The 21,221-nt window shown below is 38.5% G+C and overlaps 2 protein-coding genes across 7 annotated transcripts in view; one reads left to right on the top strand and one right to left on the bottom strand.

Moving 5' to 3' along the window:
- The window catches only part of STRN3 (striatin 3), a 106,168-nt gene extending 85,396 nt beyond the window's left edge, over window positions 1–20,772 (bottom strand). The window contains exon 1 of one of the 3 annotated variants that reach the window (XM_040476868.1): window positions 20,289–20,772. In XM_040476868.1, coding sequence (XP_040332802.1) covers window positions 20,289–20,570 — 282 coding nt within the window. In that variant the 5' untranslated portion in view covers window positions 20,571–20,772. The remainder of the gene's footprint in view (window positions 1–20,288) is intronic. The other 2 variants (XM_040476865.1, XM_040476866.1) reach the window with 2 other exon arrangements.
- The window catches only part of AP4S1 (adaptor related protein complex 4 subunit sigma 1), a 50,135-nt gene continuing 48,537 nt past the window's right edge, over window positions 19,624–21,221 (top strand). The window contains exon 1 of one of the 4 annotated variants that reach the window (XM_040476871.1): window positions 19,624–19,675. The gene's annotated coding sequence lies outside the window, so the exon portion shown is untranslated. The other 3 variants (XM_040476872.1, XM_040476874.1, XM_040476869.1) reach the window with 3 other exon arrangements.

Below are 21,221 nucleotides of genomic sequence, written 5' to 3' on the forward strand. Positions count from 1 at the left end.
ATAAACTTGATAAAATGTGAACTGTAATCCTCAGTCTAACCACTCACAAAGTAACTCAAAAAACCAAGTAAAAGAACAAATTAAAATGGTACACAAATAAATAAAAATGGTATACCAAAAAGTACCTTACAGAAAAGTAGACAATACTAAAGGAAGAGAGGAACAAAAGATATCTAACGTTCAGCAGTGAGGTTTTTTCCCTGTTTAAATAGTAATCTCTTAGACACAAATCCATTCCTTAATAAGTAAATCACACTTCTCTGCTTTATCTCCCTCTACAGCACTTACCACATGACAACCTTTACTTTCTCTACGCAACAGAATCAAAGCTTCAAGAGGACAAAAACTTTATTTTATATTTTATTATTTTTATTTTTATTTTTAATTTTTATTTTGTTTTGTTTATAGCTTTAAACCCAGACACACACCTATTGAGTAGGTGCTTAGTAAACAGCCAATGACTGAATAAACAAATGAACAATCGGTAGAGATCAGCCTTTTAAGAAATGTGTCCCATTTTAAGAGAAGCCTAAGCGCACATCTACAATTTGTAGATTTGGTAGCAGGAATATAAACAACTCCCCATCTGATGGGTTTCTATTTTCTCTGTTAAAGACATCTGCTGAGTTAGAGGGGAAGGTGGAACAACTGAAAATTTACAGACAGTAACTAGCTGCCTGGCATGCTTCTGCTGAAAATTTCTATATCAGATTCAAATTCTGATAGGTTTGATTTAGGCACTGTTGTCTAAATCAGCAGTCACATGATTTCATGTAAATCTGCCAGTCTTACAACTTAAAAAAAAAGTTTGAACTTTTAAAAAAATCAACAAAAATACGTAAATGCCTTGAATTCAGATTTTGAAAAGAACATTAGATGAGAAAAAGTCTATTACCTGTAAGTATTGAATTTATCAATTTTATTATCAAGTAAGAGTCAATTATACCAAAAGAAGTAAAGCTGAGTCTTGAAGACATATTTGTACACTCATGTTTTAGCAGCATCATTCATAATAGCTAAAAGGTATAAGCAACCCAAGTATCCATCAACAGATAAATGGATAAGCAAACTGTGGTATATGTATACAATGGAATATATTATTCAGCCTTGAAAAAGAAGGTAATTTTGACATATGTTACATGGGTGAACCTTGAGGAGATAATGATAAGTAAAATAAAGCAGTCATGAAAGAGACAAAAATGAATTATTTCAGTTACATGAGGTACCTAGGGTAGTCAAATTCCTTGAGATAGTAGAAAGGTGGTTTCCAAGGACTGCAGGGAATGGGCAGTTATCATTTAACGTGCATAGGGTTTCAGTTTTGCAAGATGAAAAGAGTTCTGGACATGGATTGTGGTAATGGTTGCCCAATACTGAAGTGTATACTTAAAAATGGTTAAGATGGTAAGTTCTGTATTTGTATCTTACAATTTTATAAACAGAGGGGAAAGTCAATTATAGTATATTATGTATTAAAGGACAATAAAAATGACATACTGTTACTTTTAAAGAAAAAAACCACTTTCTTTAGAAACTGAATTTAAATCATCTGTACTACATGCCATATGTTTGTTTATACCAGTTAGCACAACAGAAGCTAAAGGTTTGAGATAGTCACTGCCTTTGAGAAGGGAACTTTAAAAAAGAAATTGAACTTGGTTTGCAAAAACTAGGATTTAAGGACACCAGAAACTGTGAAAACAGTGTAGAACACAAAGACCCTACTAACCAGAAAGATGGAGTATATGGCTAAAGAATAACTAAAGGACAGTCAAGGACTTAAGTTTACATAAGACTGGTAAAGTGGAAATAATAAAAACCTAGGGAGAAAGTGACCATCTACTAATGGAAGATATAGATATAAAAAAAACATAATTCCAGAAAGAACTAATAGAAGACTTGAAGAAAAACAGACTCTAAAAAAGTACAGCAGAGACAGAATATTATCCTGCAAGTAGGCTCAAAACAAAATGTAGCACAAGAATGATAAATTCTACTTCCATATAGTTAAAATTTCAAAATCACAATGATGGACATTTGAGACCATTAGAAGTCTGCAAAGAAGTTATCTGGAAAAGTCAGAGAATTATAAGCTCAGAGAACCAATTATAAGTAACTAAAGATTTAAGAAAACAAACTTATTGTAAGGCTAAAGCAAATTAAAAGTCACTGTCGTTGAGTTTTAAAAACAAATATTAGGTAGACCTTTCTGAAGAATGGAAATAAAAATAAGTTTTAAGAAAAGGGACAAAACAAAAATCTCATAGTACCATCTAGCCTTATAGTATCTCACTCTTAAGCATGAATAGACAGTCAATGGTCACCAATATTTGAGGAAAGCATGATATACTGAAGATGGGGAGGCAAAATAAAAATGAAATTGAAGGAAACCATCAATAATAGGTAAAGAATGCTTCAAAACAGAAAATCCACTATGCCAGAAAAAAAATCCATTAAAAAAAAACCAGAATACCATTCTTGTAAAAGTTCAAACAAGAAAATGTTTTTTATTTTTTTGTTAATATAACATAATATAATATAATATAATGTAATATAAGTATAATATATAGAGAGAGTGAGAGAAAAAGCACATACATGCATGTGTGGGGGAGAGGCAGAGAGAGAATCTCAAGCAGGCTCCACGGTGTCAGGGCAGAGCCCAATGCTGGGCTCCATCTCAGGAACCAGGAGATAATGACGTGAGCTGAAATCAAGAGTTTGATGTTTAAGGGACTGAACCACCCAGGTGCTCCAAGAAAATGCTTTATAAAAATTTAAGACACTAGACTGAAAAATAGAGTTGGAAGAATATATCTCAGAAAACAGACCAAAAGGAAAAAAAAACAACAAAACACGAGACAGAAGAAAAATTTTAAGTCAAGCATGTCCATAATCAACAAAACATGTGCCCTAATGACTTGGGATTAAATTAACACTTCTCAAAAAAGATTAGTACTGCTGCCCTTATAGGGGGGTGTTTGAAATGTCAGGGGACATTTCTAGTTGTCCCAATAACTACTGGGTTATACTAGTATTTATTTAGTGTCTCGGAGGCAGGGTGCTCAAATCCCTACAAGCATAATATAGTGTAACTCAAAAGTAGTAACTACAAAAATGCCTACAGTGCCCTCTATTCAAAAAGACTTCGAATACGCTCATTGCCTGACACAATATGCACTTTCATGAAATTTATTAACACCAGGATAAAACAAAGATACCGAGAGAAAAATTCAAGCCAAGCATTAAAAAAGATCCAGAATAAGATCCACCAAATTCTGTAAAAGCAATACTGAAAGTTCAAAGAAAATATACTCCAAATGTTGATGGAAATTTACTTTGAGCCAAATTACCAATCAAGTGTAAGACTAAAATAGACATTTTAAAAAGTTACAAGTCGCTAAAATGTACCTCCTATGTAACTTTATTCAAGAATCAATCAGGTAACAATTTCAGCAAAATGAAGAACTCAGCCAGGAAAAAAGCTGGAATGGGATCCAGTAAAAAAAAGGGGGAGGGGGGTTGGCGGTTGGGATTCCGAACTGCTGAAGAGTGGACACAAGTTTCAGAATAGCAACTCTGAAACAAACAGAGCATCCCACAGAAGTTTCAGAATACCCACTCTGTATCAAATTTTAATAACAAGTCTAAATCAGGGAAACCTGGGTGGCTCAGGCCCTTAAGCTTCTCACTCTTGACTTTTTTTTAATTACAAAATGTCTTTTAATGTTTATATTTGAGAGAGAGAGAGAGAAAGAGAGAGTGTGCGTGCAAGCTGGAGAGGGACAGAGAGAGACGGAGATAGAACCCAAAGCAGGCTCCAGGCTGTCAGCACAAAGCCTGACTTGGGGCTCAAACTCTCGGGGCTCAAACTGACGAGCCATGAGATTGTGACCTGAGCAGTAGTTGGACACTTAACCGACTAAGCCACCCAGCTGCCCCTTTTTTTTTTTTTTTTTTTAATGTTTTACTTATTTTTCAGAGAGAGAGACATCAAGGGCGGGGGTAGCAGACAGAGAGGGAAACAAAGAATCTAAAGCAGGCTCAGCACATACGGACTCCTGATTTCAGCTCAGGTCATGATCTCACAGCTCGGTGAGATCCAGCCCCCACGAACTCATCTGCACTGACAGTAAGGAGCCTGCTTGGAATTCTCTCTCTCCTTCTCTCTCTCAGCCCCTCCCCCCATGCTCTCTTGCTCTCTCTCTCTTAAAATAAATAAATATTTTTAAAAAAAGAGAGAGAGAAAGAAAAAGTCTATGGGGCACTTGGGTGGCTCAGTCAGTTAGGTGTCAGACTTTAGTTCAGATCATGATCTCAGCATTCATGAGTTTGAGCCCCACATCAGGCTCTGTGCTGACAGCTCAGAGTCTGAAGCATGCTTCAGGTTCTGTCTGTCTCTCTGCTCCTCTCCCTCTTGCACTCTGTATCTCTCTCTCAAAAATGAATAAACATTAAAAAAAAAAAGAAAAGAAAAAGTCTAGATCAGAGCAATGGGATAGACAGTTCTCTCCACTCCTCTCCCTCCATACAAGCAGCAAAACTGATAGATAGTATGATGCACTCTTAACCAAGAATTTGAAAACCCTTACAGCTTTCTAAGATCTTCTGGAAAAACAGCAACAAATACACAGAAAACGAAATAAAAAGAGGCACATAACTCTGAGAAAAACAAAAAAAATGTACAAAAAAGGGAAAGTAGTCACAGTATTCACTTGATTCACTATTATTTACATGGTAATAATAATGTAAAATCTAATGATTTAACTAATTTTATTACCTATATTGAATAATGAAAGAAGACAAAAGGGGTGTGATAAATCCTCTTCTACAAGAGGTTGGAAGATAATGTAAGATATTGTCAGAGACAGTAGTTTCAGATTTCTACTATTTAAGAATAAGTAAATATCAGTTGACAGTGATTGTTTCTGGAAAGCTCGATTAGAGGACAGGATGGGGAGAGGACAAACTATTTTGACCATAAGCATTCTAGTATTTCATGTGTTTCTAAGCAAAATTGAGAAATGACAGTGTTTATATTCATACATTTTGTACTATTAAAAATTAGGGAGATTTATGCATACTGAGGTGGTACAATATTTATGATAAATTATAGTCTGAGGTTTTTTTGAACTAATATACTCACTCAACAATACCATTACCAGGCATTTTTCTAAGCACTGGAAATGAATGGAGATGATCTATATAATCACACATATACAGTTACCTGTACATCAGTTTCTTTTAATTTCAGCATTATTGACATATGGACAACATAATTTTTTTTATTTGGGGGGATAGAGGACTGTCCTGTGCATGTTTAACAACATCCCTAACCTGTATCCACTAGATGTCAGTAACACCCCCTCTCTGGTTGTGATAACCAAAAATGTCTCCAGACACTGTGAAACATACCATGGGAGCAAAACTGCCCCCCTCCCCTGCCCCCGACCCCAGTTAAGAATCACTGTTGTGTATGTACAGAAAAAGTTCTGGGGGAGGTGCCTGGCAGGCTCAGTAAGTAAAACATGTGATTCTTGTTCTTGGGGTTGTTAAGTTTAAGCCCCATGTTGGGTGTAGAGATTACTTAAAAATCTTAAAAAAAAAAAAGAAAAGAAAAAAGTTCTGAAATGATACCCAAAAAGACACCAGTGTTGTTACTAGAAAAGTAAAATTAGCAAAAAAGTCACTATCTTTGACATTCCGGTAGTTTGATTTTCATATAAATTTATTATTTCAACAGTAAATATTAAAAACACAAAAAATTACAAAATAAATTAAAAGCAACTAAATGCAGCCACAAAACAAAAATTTTAATTGTAAAATAAAATCTTAAGAAGAAATAGAGGGTATCTATCAGTTTTTAAAGAAATCAGTAAAAAAAAAAAAGGAATAGGGAAAAGATAAACTAGAACACAAATTCATTAAAAATACTAGTAAGTTCAGGGGCACCTGGTTGGCTCAGTGGGTAGAACATGTGATTCTTGATCTTGGGGTTGCGAGTTCAAGCCCAAGATTGGGCATACAGCTTACTTTAAGGGAAAAAAAAAAAATAAACTAGTAAGTTCAGCTTGCTGTTTTATGATTAAGTATTTTTCAACAATAACCATATAGATATAAAGAAACAATCCATTTCTGGGGCGCCTGGGTGGTTCAGTTGGTAAAGTGTCTGACTCTTGGTTTCAGCTTGGTTACTGGGCTCGAGCCCCACACAGGGCTCTGCACTGACAGTGCGGGGGCCTGCTTGGGATTCTCTTTATCTCCACCCCTCCCACATCTCTTTCAAAATAAATAAATAAACTTAAAAAAAAATCCATATGTGAAATACCAATTTTAATAGAAGAAAATATCTATTCTGCAATATTTGCTGTGTCTTTTTTTTAAATAAGGAAAACAGAAAAGTTGCCAATAATCCCATCACCCCAAAATCATAAAGGTTTCTTAAATACTTGTACTATATTTTTCAACATATTCTTTATAAAGCTGATTTAGCATATAATATGGAACTCTTATTTTTAGTTTATTAGAAGCATTGAGTAGTCATTAAACATTCTTCATAAAAATCATTATCATTTTCTAAGGAAAAAGTAATTTGACCCAACCTCCACCCTCGCATTAATCCCAGAGATTAATTTTAATTATGTTGTGATTTCTTTTATACTCCATTTCCCAGGAGGGGAAGAAGGGAATAAATAATTTTGAATACCTTATTAATAAAAAACAAAGCTTGGTTTCATTCCAGTAGCAAATGAGAGGTCAAGGGAAGAATAGTAATTTACTATTGAGATGTTATTTCCAACTTGTGGGCTTTTTCTCCTATTATATACTACAAAAATTACCATTCAGCTTCTCATATCTAACAGCTTAACTTCACTCATTTATAATTTGTTTTAAGTAAACTCTACACTCAACGTGGGGCTCTAACTCAAGACCCTGAGATCAAGAGTCGCATGCTCTACTGACTGAGCTAGCCAAGTGCCCCAACTTCACTCATTTAACAAATATTTAGCAAATACCTATTACGTGCCAGGTCCTTTACTGTCACATTAGGTATAGGTGTGTATGTGTATATATATATGTTTAAAAAAAAAAGTAGACTCTTCCTCTCAGTTTACAATCAATCTTAAGGGGGAAAACAAGCAAACAAGTCTAAAATTATAAATTACATTAAAGGTTAGGAAGCAAATGACCTGGATGTAGTGATATACATGAAGCATAAAGATTCATAAGCACTGATTTTCTAGAATTCCAATCCCATCCCCACCTCCTTTTTAAATATAATTTTATGGAGAAAGTCCAGTCCACTTTTTAAAGCTCTAGAAAAAAACCAACAAATGTTAGTCTAAGCCACTCTAAAATTATTTTATTACCTGAGACAACTATTAGTTGCATATTATTATACTCACCCACTGTTTCTCTATCATTTCCCTATATCCTCTTCCCATTTACCCCACCCCCATTTTTTCTATTTTATCATCTTCTTTGTTTTGCCTTTCTCCATTCTTCAAGATTTCAGTAACAGACTTACAGTTTAAATGAACCAACCTCTGGTTAACAGTTTTCAAAGCTAAACTATTCATGACTTCTAATTTAAATTCAGATTTAAATGCAAACATGAAATAACAAAGCAATAAAAAAATTTTAATTTTACAATAGAATTTATTTTGAGGCAGCAATGCTGGTTGCACACACATTTAAGAAGAATATAGCTATAAATGCTATGGGAAAATTTAACACAAACATCCAGCAATAGCAAAGTACTGTAGTTAAATCAACTGGCTAGTCCACATAGTAGAATACTATGCAGCTGTTAGAAAAAAGTGAGAATACTCTCTACTAAAAAATATAGAATGATTTCCAAGAAATATTAAATCAAAAAGTGAAAAATAGGGTAGTGTATATTTGCTTTTGTCTATTTGCATAAAGAAAATGGGAAGGATACATATAGTACTAATAAAAGTGGTTACTAATGTGCGTCCAAGGGTGGAGAGGCTTATGATAAGTACAAGACTTAATTTTGAACCACTCCTTATTAAAAAAAAAAAAAAAAAAAAAAAAAAGTTTGAAATTGTTCAGTAAGAATTTTAAAGATCTTTTTTACAAACTCTATCTGAAGGTGATCCAAAATTTCACTACACAATTATAATTGCTCTAGTTACACTATTTTTTAGACCTTGTCACACTGAGCCTATCCATTAGTCATTTGCTTACAATTCTTCACCACTTAGGTGGTCCCAAGGAACACCAAGTACTGGTATCAACTTAAAAGAGTGTAACATACTGTTCAAAATCAACTTGTCAGCTTCTGACTTCATTACCTATACTATTTTATGGTGAGCAAGTTATTTAACCTCTTGCCCATGTTTCCTTCTCTCTAAAATGGAAATAACTGTATCTATGATTTAGGTATGGTATGAAAATTAGAATGATTCCCAACACACAGAAAACTGATTAAATGTTAGCAGGTATTATCACTAATAGTTCTTTTTATGGACATGTAAAGTTTTCATCTATGTAATCAAACACCATGGTATGTTTCAATCAAATTCAATCAAATCAAATATTAATTCCTGTTAGTGAGTGGCTTCAATGTACTAGAAAGCAGAAAAGTAAAATATTAACAATAAAAATAAAAGTGCAACAATGTAAGTATACATATGCAAGTCACTTTGAGTGCAAAGAAGGGAGCAATAAACACATTGCTAAAGTTTATAAAATACCAATAGGAGAGGGGCACCTGGGTGGTTCAGTCGGTTGAGCACCCAACTTTGGCTCAGGTCCACGATCTCACGGTTCGTGGGTTCGAGCCCCACGTAGCTCTGTGCTGACAGCTCAGAGCCTGGAGCCTGCTTTGGATTCTGTGTCTCCCTCTCTCTGCCCCTCCCCAACTTGCACCCGGTCTCTCTTTCTCTCAAAAATAAACATTAAAGAAAAAAATTTACGGGGCACCTGGGTGGCTCAGTTGGTTAAGTGTCTGACTTCAGCTCAGGTCATGATCTCACAGTCCGTGGGGTTCAAGGCCCGCATCGGCCTCTGTGCTTATAGCTCAGAGCCTGGAACCTGCTTTGGATTCTGTGTCTTTTTCTCTCTACCCCTTCCCCACTCACACTCTGTCTCTCTCTCTCAACATTAATGTTAATATACAAACATTAAAAAAAAATTTAATACCAATAGAAGGAATGAGGATTTTGAAGAGAAAGCAGATGGAGAAATGGACTATACCCAATCATTAATAACCTTTTATCATTCAGGTTCCTAAATCTGGCTGATACTCAAAGTTACCAGGTATACATTTCAAAAACCCAGATTCCACCTCAGATTCCTTAATCACAATGACGAGGAATGGAATATAGGAATCTGTGCTTTTAAAGGATCCCAAGTGATTATGATCATTAACTAGGTTTGGGAGCCACCATAAGTCCCACTCTTGTACAATTAGAGACTTTAGAAGTATCTCCAGATAAAGTATATTTAATCATTACCTTTGGTAGCTCTTGAGTCAATGGCAAAGTGCTATTAACAATTAGTCATTCTTTTACACTAAACCACTAAAAAACCTTTTAAAATAAATATATACTAAATGTTCTAAATAATAGTGTGGCTGCCGTTTACTGAACAATTATTCATAAATGACTAGAAACAACGCCCAACATCATTCCAACCAAAACCAAAGTAAATGACAGGAGAGAGGAAAATAGAGAATACAATTTAAAAATAGGCAAAAGATCTGAAAAGACACCTCACCAAAGAAGATATAAAGATGGCAAAGAAAACATATGAAAAGATGCTCAACATTGTGTCATTAGGGAACTGCAAATTAAAGCAAGATACCACTACACACCTATTAGAATGTCTAAAATCCAAAACATGACAACATCAAATGCTGACAAAGATGCGGCACAACAAGAATTCTCATTCATAGTGGCACCTCAGCTGGTTAAGCATCCAACTCTTTGATTTCGGTTCAGTTCATGATCTCACAGTTCGTGGTTCATGCTTCCTGAGTTCGAGCCCCATGTTAGGCTTTGTGCTGACAGTGCAGAGTCTGCTTGGGATTCTCTCTCTCCCTCCCCCACTCCTGTGAGCTCTCATAATAAATAAATAAACTTAAAAAAAGAAAAGATTTCTCATTCATTGCTGGTGGGAATGCAAAATGGTACAGTCACTTTGAAAGACTATTAGGCAGTTTCTTAAAAAACTAAACATACCTTTATCATATAATTCAGCAAGTAAGCTCCCTGTTATTTACCTACATAACCTGAAAACTTATGTGCACACAAAAACCTCTACATGAATGTCACTTCATAATTGCCAAATCTTGGAAGCAGCAATAAGGTCCTTCAATAGGTGGACAGGGGTGACTGGCTGGCTCAGAGAGTGGAGCATGCGACTTTGCTCTCAGGGTTTCAAGTTCAAGCCCCACTTTGGGTGAAGAAATTACTTAAAAATGAAATATTCAGGGGTGCCTGGGTGGCTCAGTTGGTTAAGCATCCAACTTTGGCTCAGGTCATGATCTCACAGTTCATGAGTTTGAGCCACTCATCCAGATCTCTGCTATCAGCAAAGAGCCTACTTCAGATTCTCGATCACCCTCTCTATGTCCCTCCCCACCTCATGCATGCTCTCTCAAAAATAAAAACATTTAAATTTTAAAAAATGAAATCTTTAAAAAAAATTGGTGGACAAAGAAAGTGCAGTACATATATACAATGAAATATTATTCAGCACTAAATAAAAAGATCAAGCCACAAAAAGACATTTAAGAAGGAATCTTGAACATTGCTGAGTGAACTGACATTCTGGAGAAAGCAAAACTATGGAAGACAGTAAAAGAGCACTAGCTAGCTGCCCAGGGTTTGGGGAGAGAGAAGAAATAGGTGGAACACATGGTATTTTTAGGGCAGTGAATCTATTTTGTATACTATAAAGGTAGATACAGGTCATTATACATTTGTTAAAAACCAAAGAACATACAATACAAAGGGTGAACCTTAATATAAACTATAGACTGGCTGATAATGATGGGTCAATGGTGGTTCACCGGTTATAACAAATATACCAAAATAGTGGGACTATCGATGGGGAAGAGGTTGAAAAGTGTATTTTCCCCCCAAATTTTGCTGTAAACCTAAAATTGCTCTAAGAAATAGTGAATGAGAAAGGATAGAGGAAGAAAAAATTTGAAATCAAAAGAAAATTAAATAAACTCAAGGGAAAACGCATTTTGTAAAAAGAAAAAAATGATTAAAAAAATACATTTCAAAGTTAAAAAAGGGGCACATGGCTGGATCAGTCTGAAAAGCATGTGGCTCTTGAGTTCAAGCCCCACCCTAGGGTAAAGATTACTTAAAACAAACAAACTTCAAAATTAAAAAAAAAAAAAAAAAGTAAGGGTGGAACCCTCCTGCATTGCTGGTGGGAAAGTAAAATGGTGCAGTCATTTTGGAAAATAGTTTGGTAGTTCCTCAAAAAGTTAAACATAAAATTCCTCAAAAAAGTTGAACATGAGCCAGCAATGACACTCCTAAGTATATACCAAGGAGTTGGAAATGTAAGTTTACACAAAAACCTGTGCACAAATGGAAACAGCAGCATTATTCATGACAGCCAAAATGTAGAAACACCCAAATGTCTACCAACTGATGGACAAAATTTGGTATATCCACACAACAGAGTATTATCCAACCATAAAAAGGAAAAAAGTACTGCTACATGCCACAACGTGAACCTTGAAAACATTGTCTTAAGTGAAAGTCACAAAAAGCCACATATTGTATGATATGGAATCCTATTAGTGGTAGTATGCAATATCCACAGTAGGCAAACCCATAGAGACGGAAAGTATTATTTCTTTCACAGAGACAGAAAGTAGTGGTTGCTGGGGGAGGGGAAGGGCATTGGGACTAACTGCTAATAGGTGCAGTTTCTTTGTGGAATGATGAAAATATTCTAAAATAAAACAATGACGACGACTACACAACATAGTGTATACCACATAACATATACTAACATCCACAAAATGTACATTCCATAAAGGGTAAATTTTATGTTACATGAATTATATCTCAATTTCTAAACAACTTTTTTAAAATCTAAGAGTGGCCCTACGGAGAGAATGTTCCTAAGCACTAACAACAGCCTGCTAACATAAAACATAACTAACTCTCAACAGTGTAGTCTTACCCTCTCCCTCCCCTTCCCTCAGAAAGAAAATAAACCCTTTCCAGTCAAGCCCCTAGATCCAACCAACCATGTTATAGGAAAAACAAACAGAACAGAATATATTAAGCTATACTATAGGGAAGGACTCAGCAAAATGCAGACTCTGGGAACCTTTATAAGGACCAAACACCTGATTTCTTTAAAAAAAAAAAAAAAAAAGGAAGAAAGAGAGAAAGAAAGAAAGAAAAAGAATGGCAAGAAAAAGATGGAGAGAGTTCCAATCGAATAATGGTGTGTAGTTATCTTTTAAAGTCCTTATCTTTTAGATACACACTGAAATATTCATGGATGCAATTATATGACGGAGATTTACTAGAAATACTCTAGGATGGGGAGGAGTGGATACAAGTATAAGTAAAATAAGACTGGTCAAGTTTAAGATGAGTGACAAGTCTGTGGAAGATCACAGGTACCATATTATTTTTGTGTATATTTAGAACTTTCCATAATAAAAAAATGAGTATATGCAACACAATCATATTTACAATGTAGAGAATAAACTGTTAAGACAGGGGCGTGGATGGAGGGAAACTGGTAGGAGATTTCAGAGAATTCAGGCAGGAGAACACCGTGAAGGAAGACAGTGAAGTGAAAATATGAAAATCACAGATTAAACCAGGATAATTTCCCCAGGTCAGTGGTTATCAGGCTTCAGGGATATTCTATGCAAAATTTTTCACCCGTCCTTTTTTTTTTTTTTTTTTTAATTAAAAGAGGCTTCACAACTTTCATTATATATGCAAAGGAGACTAAAATCCCAAAATATTAATTACTAGATTAAAATTTTTTTAGCATATTAATACAATCTATATTAGATAGGCCCTTGAATCACTGCAATCCAGTTAACACACTTTCAAAGCTCCTTCCAGCTTTAGAACTTCCTTCCAATTGAAATACCATGGTTAGGTACTCATACTTCAGATCTAAAAGTATTCTTACCCTCTAGGGGCTTTACAACAATTAGATAAACTAACATAGTAAGAATTTAAATTTTTGGCATATAGAAATTGCTCAGTAAATGTTACCCGTTTATCTGAAAGTCCATTATCTACACAGATTTGCCATCATCATTTATTGTCTCACCATCCTGTAAGTTTCTGGTTTATCACATTTTATTATTTCTGGAATACAAGCTTCATGAGGGAAAGGTCCTTATTTCATACATCATTTTGTGCCTAGCACAAAATAACACTCAAATATATTCACTGAATAATTACACTAGATAGAATCAATAAAACTCAAGACTCAATGATGGCAAGGATGGTGATAAATGTTAACAGAGGAAAAGGAGAATAAGTAAGTTGTAAAAATAAGTGTGTTGTATGGGGAGGGAGAAGCAGGCATTTGAGATGAACTGAATAATTAAATTTATTATTTTTTTAATGTCTATTTATTTTGAGAGGGAGAGAGACAGAGAGAGCATGTGCATGCATAGGAAAGAGGGAGAGAGAGAGATGGGGAGGGAGGGAGAGAGGGGAAGGGTGGGGGGGAGAGAGACAGACAGACAGACAATCCCAAGCAGGCTCTACCTGGTTAGAGTGGAGCCCTATGTGGGCTCAAACTCACCAACTGAAATCATGACCTGAGGTGCTGAAATCAAGAATCAGATGCTTAAGTGACCCAGGCCATGCAGGCACACCTGAAAGTTTTGACTTTAAAGTAACAAGTTAGACAGGAAATTAGAAATAGGAGACATCTGAAAACCAAACCAAAAAAATCTAGTAGTCGTAAGAATACTGTTTGTAAAGGCAGCCTGTCCAGCCTGCCTGCTACTTGCATGATCTCGGGCCCATTAATTAACCTCTGCGTCCCAATATTCTAGTGCCCCCCCCCACAACCCCCTCAAACCCAACAACAAAAGAAATAAACTGTGCCAACCTCACTGGGTTGTTTTAGGATTAAAGGAATTAATACTGAAGCACTGGAATAACACTCAGCAAACAGTAACCAAAAGATGTTAGATAGTAAGAGCTAAGCAGTAGCTGAAAATCTGATTCCGAATGAAACATACAGCCAATATACTAAGAGAACAAGAGTCCCAGGGAATAACTGGGAACAATGGAGAGGTAACATGAAGAAAAGTTTTAAGTGGACAAAAGGGAAACTAGAGAATTACATAGTAGAAGCCAAAGAAAAGGATTTTAAAGAAGAAATAGTCAACAGCAAAAAGTGCTGGTTAAGTGCATCAAGTCTGTAAAAAGGCCACATGATTTGGCAACTTGAAGGCTGACCATCAAAAGAAAAAAAACCACATCCTACAAGGTGTTCAGACAGGTTTGAGAGAGTAAGGCAAAAGGGCCGACTATACAGCAGAGTTGAGGGGTAAAAAGAGGTAGAGAGAATTCTAGATTAGTGGTCCCTAGACTTTTTGTTTGCAAGAACTTCAAAAACAGGGAAAATGACATAAGGTTGCGTCCTCTTAATTCTATCAAAGTTTTTTTCCTCTGTTGTCACCATCATTTGAAATAGGGAACTGCATTAACAGTGAAAATTTATGAAGCCTAAAACTCTCAGAATAAAGGGAATGCCTTTACACAAAACCACGATAATGTTCATATTTTCGTAATTTCATAGATTAATAATAATGAAATAAGGGAGCCTTGGTGGCTCAGCAGGTTAAGCATCTGACTCTTGATTTCCACTCAGGTCATGATCTCAGGGTCATGAGGTTGTGAGACTGAGCCCTTCGAAGGGTGTGGGGCCTGCTTAAGATTATTCTCTCCCACCCTCTCCCTCTCAAAAAAAAAAAAAAAAAGTTGTAAGCAACTCAAGCAAATTACCTACGAAGGTCTTTAAGTGGCAACATCTGTCAAGTTATGACAAATCTGTAGGCCAGGATGTGCAAACACAAACACTAATTAAAAGTTTTACATTTGTTGGGACTCCTGGGTGGCTCAGATTAACCATCCAACTCTTGATTTAGGCTCAGGTCATGATCTCACAATTTGTGAGAACAAGCCCCATGTCCGGCTCTGTGCTGACAGACAGCACAAAGCCTGCTTTGGGATTCTCTCCCTCTCTCAAAATAAATAAATAAATAAACTTAAAAAAATTTTTTTTACATTTGTTGCATAATAGTTTTAGAACACAAACTCCTGGACTACATTTTCTATGCATTATCTATGTCATATTTTTATAGCTAACAAGCATTTGGTGTATATAAGTACATATATTACATACCATTACAGAGAAAAACAGGAGGACACATTTGCAACATACATAAACTACAACTGGCACACAATTGAGGTTCAATAAAACTATGTTGAAATGTACCAATGTGTACCACATAATGGTGGATAAAGAATTACAGGGGTGCCTGGGTGGCTCAGTTGGTTAAGCGTCCGGCTTTGACTCAGGTCATGATCTCACGGTTTGTGAATTCGAGCCCTGCGTCGGGCTCTGTGCTGACTGCTCAGAGCCTGGAGCCTACTTCGGATTCTGTGTCTCCCTCTCTCTCTGCCCCTCCCCAGCTCATGCTGTCTCTCTGTCTCTCAAAAATAAATAAACATTAAAAAAAAAAAAAGAATTACAAGTCAGATTCCCTTTCTATAAAAAATGTTAAGACAACATAATATAGTGGTTATAAAAGTGGTAATAAGACAACAGGCTTTGGATTCATACAAACCAAGGTTCAAATCTCAGCTGCAATACCTTATAGGTGAGTGACCTTGGCAAAGTTATTTCACCTAAGTTTACCTCACCTATAAAATAGGAATGATATCTACCTCATAAGGTTGTAGTGCTCATCAAATGTCAGTTATAGTTTTTCCATAACATGAATTGCCAAAATCCCCAAACGGTCTATCTTTTACAAGTCCTAGACCAAATTAATCCAAAAGTCTGGAAGATAAGGCGGGGACCTGCATAGTTTTAAAAGTTTTACAAGTGATTCTGATTAGCACCCTCACTTAGGAATCATCGTCCTAGAGCCTTTACTCAAGCTTTACCTGAATCCCATGTAAGTTAATATTACAAGAATAAAATAGCACTATTAAGACATGATCCTCGGGGCGCCTGGGTGGCGCAGTCGGTTGAGCGTCCGACTTCAGCCAGGTCACGATCTTGCGGTCCGTGAGTTCGAGCCCTGCGCTGGGCTCTGGGCTGATGGCTCAGAGCCTGGAGCCTGTTTCCGATTCTGTGTCTCCCTCTCTCTCTGCCCCTCCCCCGTTCATGCTCTGTCTCTCCCTGTCCCAAAAATAAATAAACGTTGAAAAAAAAAAAAAAAAAAAAAAAAGACATGATCCTCTACTTTAGTTCCAAGTTGCTAGGACAGACCTTTACCCAAAGCACTTTTTACAGAGAACAGAACCATACTGCAAAGTTCCAATTTAAAATCCTTTCCAAAGCCAGGGAAAATATGATTTCATATTGAAATTTTACATCAAAACTGGGACTACCTTAACCTAGTCATATTTGTTATTGAATAGTTCTAATACTGAACATTTTTTGGTCACTTCATCTATACATCAACAGTGACCCAAGGCTGTACACAATAATGATATTTAAACTTTCTTATACATTATCATTCTTTAAAATAAGTTTAAGTTTACAGTCAAAATACAGTGATGCTTCACCTAAACTCTAATAAATTTTTTATTTGACACATTTTTTTTTTAAGATTTTAGTTTTTGGGGCACCTGGGTGGCTCAGTTGTTAAGTGTCCGACTTCGGCCCAGGTCATGATCTCGCGGTTCGTGAGTTCGAGCCCCGCGTTGGGCTCTGTGCTGACAGCTCAGAGCCTGGAGCTTGCTTTGGATTCTGTGTGCCCTTCTCTCTCTGCCCCTCCCCGGCTCATGCCCTGTCTCTCTCTGTCTCAAAAATAGTAAAAATATTAAAAAAAAAAAAAAAAAGGAAAAAAAAGATTTTAGTTTTTAAGTAATCTCTACATCGAACATGGGGCTTGAACTTACAACCCTGAGATCAAGAGTTGCATGCTCTACCGACTGAGCCAGCCAGGCAATCCTTGACACATACATTTATTTTTGAGACACAGAGAAAGAGAGAGGCAAGAGAGGGGGGACAGAGAGAAAGACAGAGGCAAGAGAGGGGGTACAGAAGCGGGTTTGGTGCTGACAGCAGAGAGCTGGATGCGGGCTCAAACTCACAAACCGTGAGATCATGACCTGAGCAGAAGTCAGACACTAAACCAACTGAGGCACCCAGGCACCCCAACACATACATTTTTAAATGTGCTTCTCACAAGCAATCCTATTCAAGACTGAAGTTATCTAAAGTAAATTCAGTATTCCAGAAGCAAACCTGAAACCCAATTAACTAAGGAACCCAATAAAACATTTTAGAGAAATATGAAGAACAAAATCATACAAATATAATCACGAACATTTTATTCCAAAAGAATCTCTGTGAAATAATGAAAATCCCTGGAAACAAGAGTCTAGAAACACTGTAGAATTTGTTCAAAATAAGCAAACAAAAAAAAATTACAATGGCTTTATCAGGACTAATATGCCAATAGCACATCAAGTGGAAAGCAAACAAGGAAAAGGAATCTTAGAAGATTTTTACGGGTGCCTGGGTGGCTTAGTCGGTTGGGCGTCCAACTTCGGCCCAGGTCATGATCTCATGGTTTGTGAGTTCGAGCCCCGCATCGGGCTGTGTGCTGACAGCCTGGAGCCTGGAACCTGCTTCGGATTCTGTGTCTCCCCCTCTCTCTGCCCCTCCCCTGCTCATGCTCAGTCTCTATCTCTCAATAATGAATAAATGTTAAAAAAAATTTTTTTAAATTTTTTTACCATTACTGGCAAAGAGAACTAAAAGGGAAAGAAAGGGCTAAGGGAGACAATATAGATCTCATTAAGTTATAGATTTTATTAATTTAGACACAAATAAGACATTTTTTCAGATACTTAAATTAGCGGAGCTTATAAATGCATTGTTAACTTGCAAAGTGTTGAAATCCAATATTTCAAGGTACTTACAGGGCAAAATAAACGTCTCACCCTCTAGGGCGGGGGAATACAAGCTTTCATACCATAGTGCAAAGGTCATAGACACTGTATCCAGGGACTGGTGAGGTATTATTTAGTGAGTCCAGGCCTTGTGCATTTGTAAATGCAATTTTAAAAAATAACTGTCTCACTATCTTCACAAAAATATTCTTTGCAACATAGTATAGTAAAAAGTTGTGTATCAGTAGAACTCTATAAATCCCAGACATCTTAAACCACATTATACACAAGTTTAAAGAAACAACAGACAATTCTTACCTAAGCTTTTTGAAAACTATACTTTTAAAAGTCCAAAAGTATATCAAAGCACAATTTTAAAACACTGAATTGACTAACAGGTATTAACTTGTAATTAATTTTTTTGAAGACTTGATAAAGAGTCAAGAAATATAAACACCAATGCTTTTTTTTTGTTTTTCAAGTAGGTTCCAGGCTGTGGAGCCCCAAGTGGGGCTTCAACTGATGACCCTGAGATCGCGATCTGCCCTGAGATCAAGAGTCTGACACTTAACTAAGCCACCCACGGCGCTCCGAAACATCCTTACCCTGTAAAAAAATGTTTTTTAAGTTTATATTTGAGAGGTAGAGAGAGACAGAGAGAGCGCGCGTTGGAAGCGCAGAGAGAGCGAGACACAGAATCCGAAGCAGGCTCCAGGCTCTGAGCTGTCAGCACAGAGCCCTGCTCGGGCTCAAACTCACAGATGGCAAGATCTTGACCTGAGTCGAAGTCAGACACTTAGCCAACTGAGCCACCCGCATCCCAACATCCTTACTTTTTTAAAAGTTTAGCTTCAACAACTTTGTAGAGTCCAATAAAAGTTTACTAACTCAAAATTAAAGTAATATACATTTGTTTGAAGACACTCTAAATTAATCCAATCTTCCTTCTTTAAACACTACATTTTCCTAACTATTCACCAACATATATGACGTATATATCAGCCAACACTACTGCTTACATTCTAAATATATACCAGTCTGAAGAACAGGTGCGACACTATTTAGATGCATGCTTTTTTCTTCTAAGCCTAAATTTGCCCTGGAAAGGGATTTAAAAATAAACACAAATACCCAAGAGTTGAACAATCCTCTTAAAAAGATATAGCCGTTCTGAAATTCAAGACATGAGCGCTTCAGCTACCAACATCTTCCAAAAGTTAACCAGCCTATCAAAGTTTCACCTTAAAAAGATCAAATAAGGCTCAATTATTAAGGGTCCTGAGGATATTTAACTTTGCTTCCCCTGTGTTAGTAACGTGGTAAAGTACGTTTTACTTCAAGCTAGTATTAAATCTTTTCTCAGTCGTTTCATAAAGACAGCAGAGATACTCTGGTTTGGCTTTTTATGGATAAAGGGGATGGAGGAGGAGGAGGCCGGCTGAAGGGTACTCTAAAAAGAAAAACTCAATTTAGGGAAGCACAGATGAGTCAGTCACTGAGGAAGAACTAACTAAAAGAGAACCTAAGTGAATAAGGCAGCATCCCAGGTAAGAAGGTACCTAAAGTTGGCGATACGAAATGAAAACTTCACAAGTATGCAGCAAGACCTGGAAAGAAGCGTGGCTGTCAAGGGGCAAGTGCGTACCAACTCCGGGGGAGGGGGCCAAAAATGCCAAATCGGATGGGGGGGGGCGGGTGATGAGGAAAAAGGTAATGAAATGTCCATCCCAAACCCCTTCCTCGGGTTCTCCATCTCAACAGGCACAATCAAAAACCACCTCAATGCCCAGTAACCCCAAGCCGGACTATCCCACAGAAAGGAGTTTAGTCCCAAGCCCCGGAGGCCCGGCAGGCCGCCTCCAGAGGAGCCCCCGCAGACGCCATACTAAAAGTCAAAATGGCTGCCCCAAGGAAGCCCGCACCGCGCAGCTAAGAAGGGTTGGGGAACAAGCTTCTGCGGGAAAGGGGGAGGGGGGCTCTCGGAAGAGCCGTCGCCAGAACCATAGGCAGGAGTATCGCCCCCCCCCCGAGCTGCACAGGTAGGTTCCCCTCGGCCTCCCAAGGCCCGGGGCTCGGACGGAGGGGAGTCCCGGCCCCACCCCCCCCCCGACCGGGAACCCTGCCGCCGCAGCCGTCCCGCACACCGCCCCAGCGAGGTACCTGCAGTTCGGCCCGCTCCACCTCCCAGTGCGCCCGCTCCATCTCGAACCGAGCCCACTCATGCTGGATGTAGTGCAGGATCCCTGGGATAGTGTATTGCTGCGGCCGGGACAGCTCCGGGCCTGACGCGGGACCCGCTCCCTCGGCGGCTGGAGGACCCCCGCCGCCCGCCGCTCCATTCCCCCCTGGCGAAAGGCTCATGTTCCCCCCAGGTCCCTGCTGCTGCCGTGGAGGGGCCGCCATCCCCGGGCCGCTACCACCGCCTCCGGCAAGCTCGTCCATTGTGTGTGGGGCCCCGGCCGGGGCGCAGGGCGAGAAGCCGACGGCTGGGGGAAGGGCCGGGGAGGGTGGCCCCGCGCTGGCGGCGGGGCGGAGGCCGGCTGGGAGAGGAGCGAGGAGGGGGTCGGTGCTGTATGCTTGCCGTGGGTCAGAGTAGGGAGCTGCCGGTCGCCGCCATTACAGTCCCTCCTCCATCTGTCCGTCTCACTCACTCACTTTAGGGAAAGGGGGGGGCCGCGGCGGGAGGGGGAGAGGGGGCTGGGTTGGGAAGGGGATAGACGTAGGACCGTCACAACCGCGCAGCATGCCGGGTAGAGAACGCCGCTGCCGCCGCACGCCCAGCAGCCAAATAGAGTGCGGTCTCACCATACGCAGGCGTACTGAAGACTCAGTAAGGGTTGGCGTTTGAGGCTGGGTATGAGCTCTAGCCCCGCCCCTAGGCCCTCCCTCAGACTTGCTCCGGGTGTCTCCGTGTGGGTACCGGAACGTGAACCACTCGCGCTTTTGGGAGCCAACCGGTCTCATGCTGCCAACAATTTCCGTCGCTCAGTCACCAAGCCCCCAGGGCGCCTTTCCCCACCCAAGGGTCTCAGCAGCATGCCTGCCTACAGAGCTGGGTTTTAACCTGGCTGGGCGCTCTGGCCAGCCGCAGCC

Source organism: Herpailurus yagouaroundi, unplaced genomic scaffold (assembly GCF_014898765.1).
Source record: "Herpailurus yagouaroundi ecotype Mexico unplaced genomic scaffold, PumYag 141, whole genome shotgun sequence".
NCBI lineage: Eukaryota > Metazoa > Chordata > Mammalia > Carnivora > Felidae > Herpailurus > Herpailurus yagouaroundi.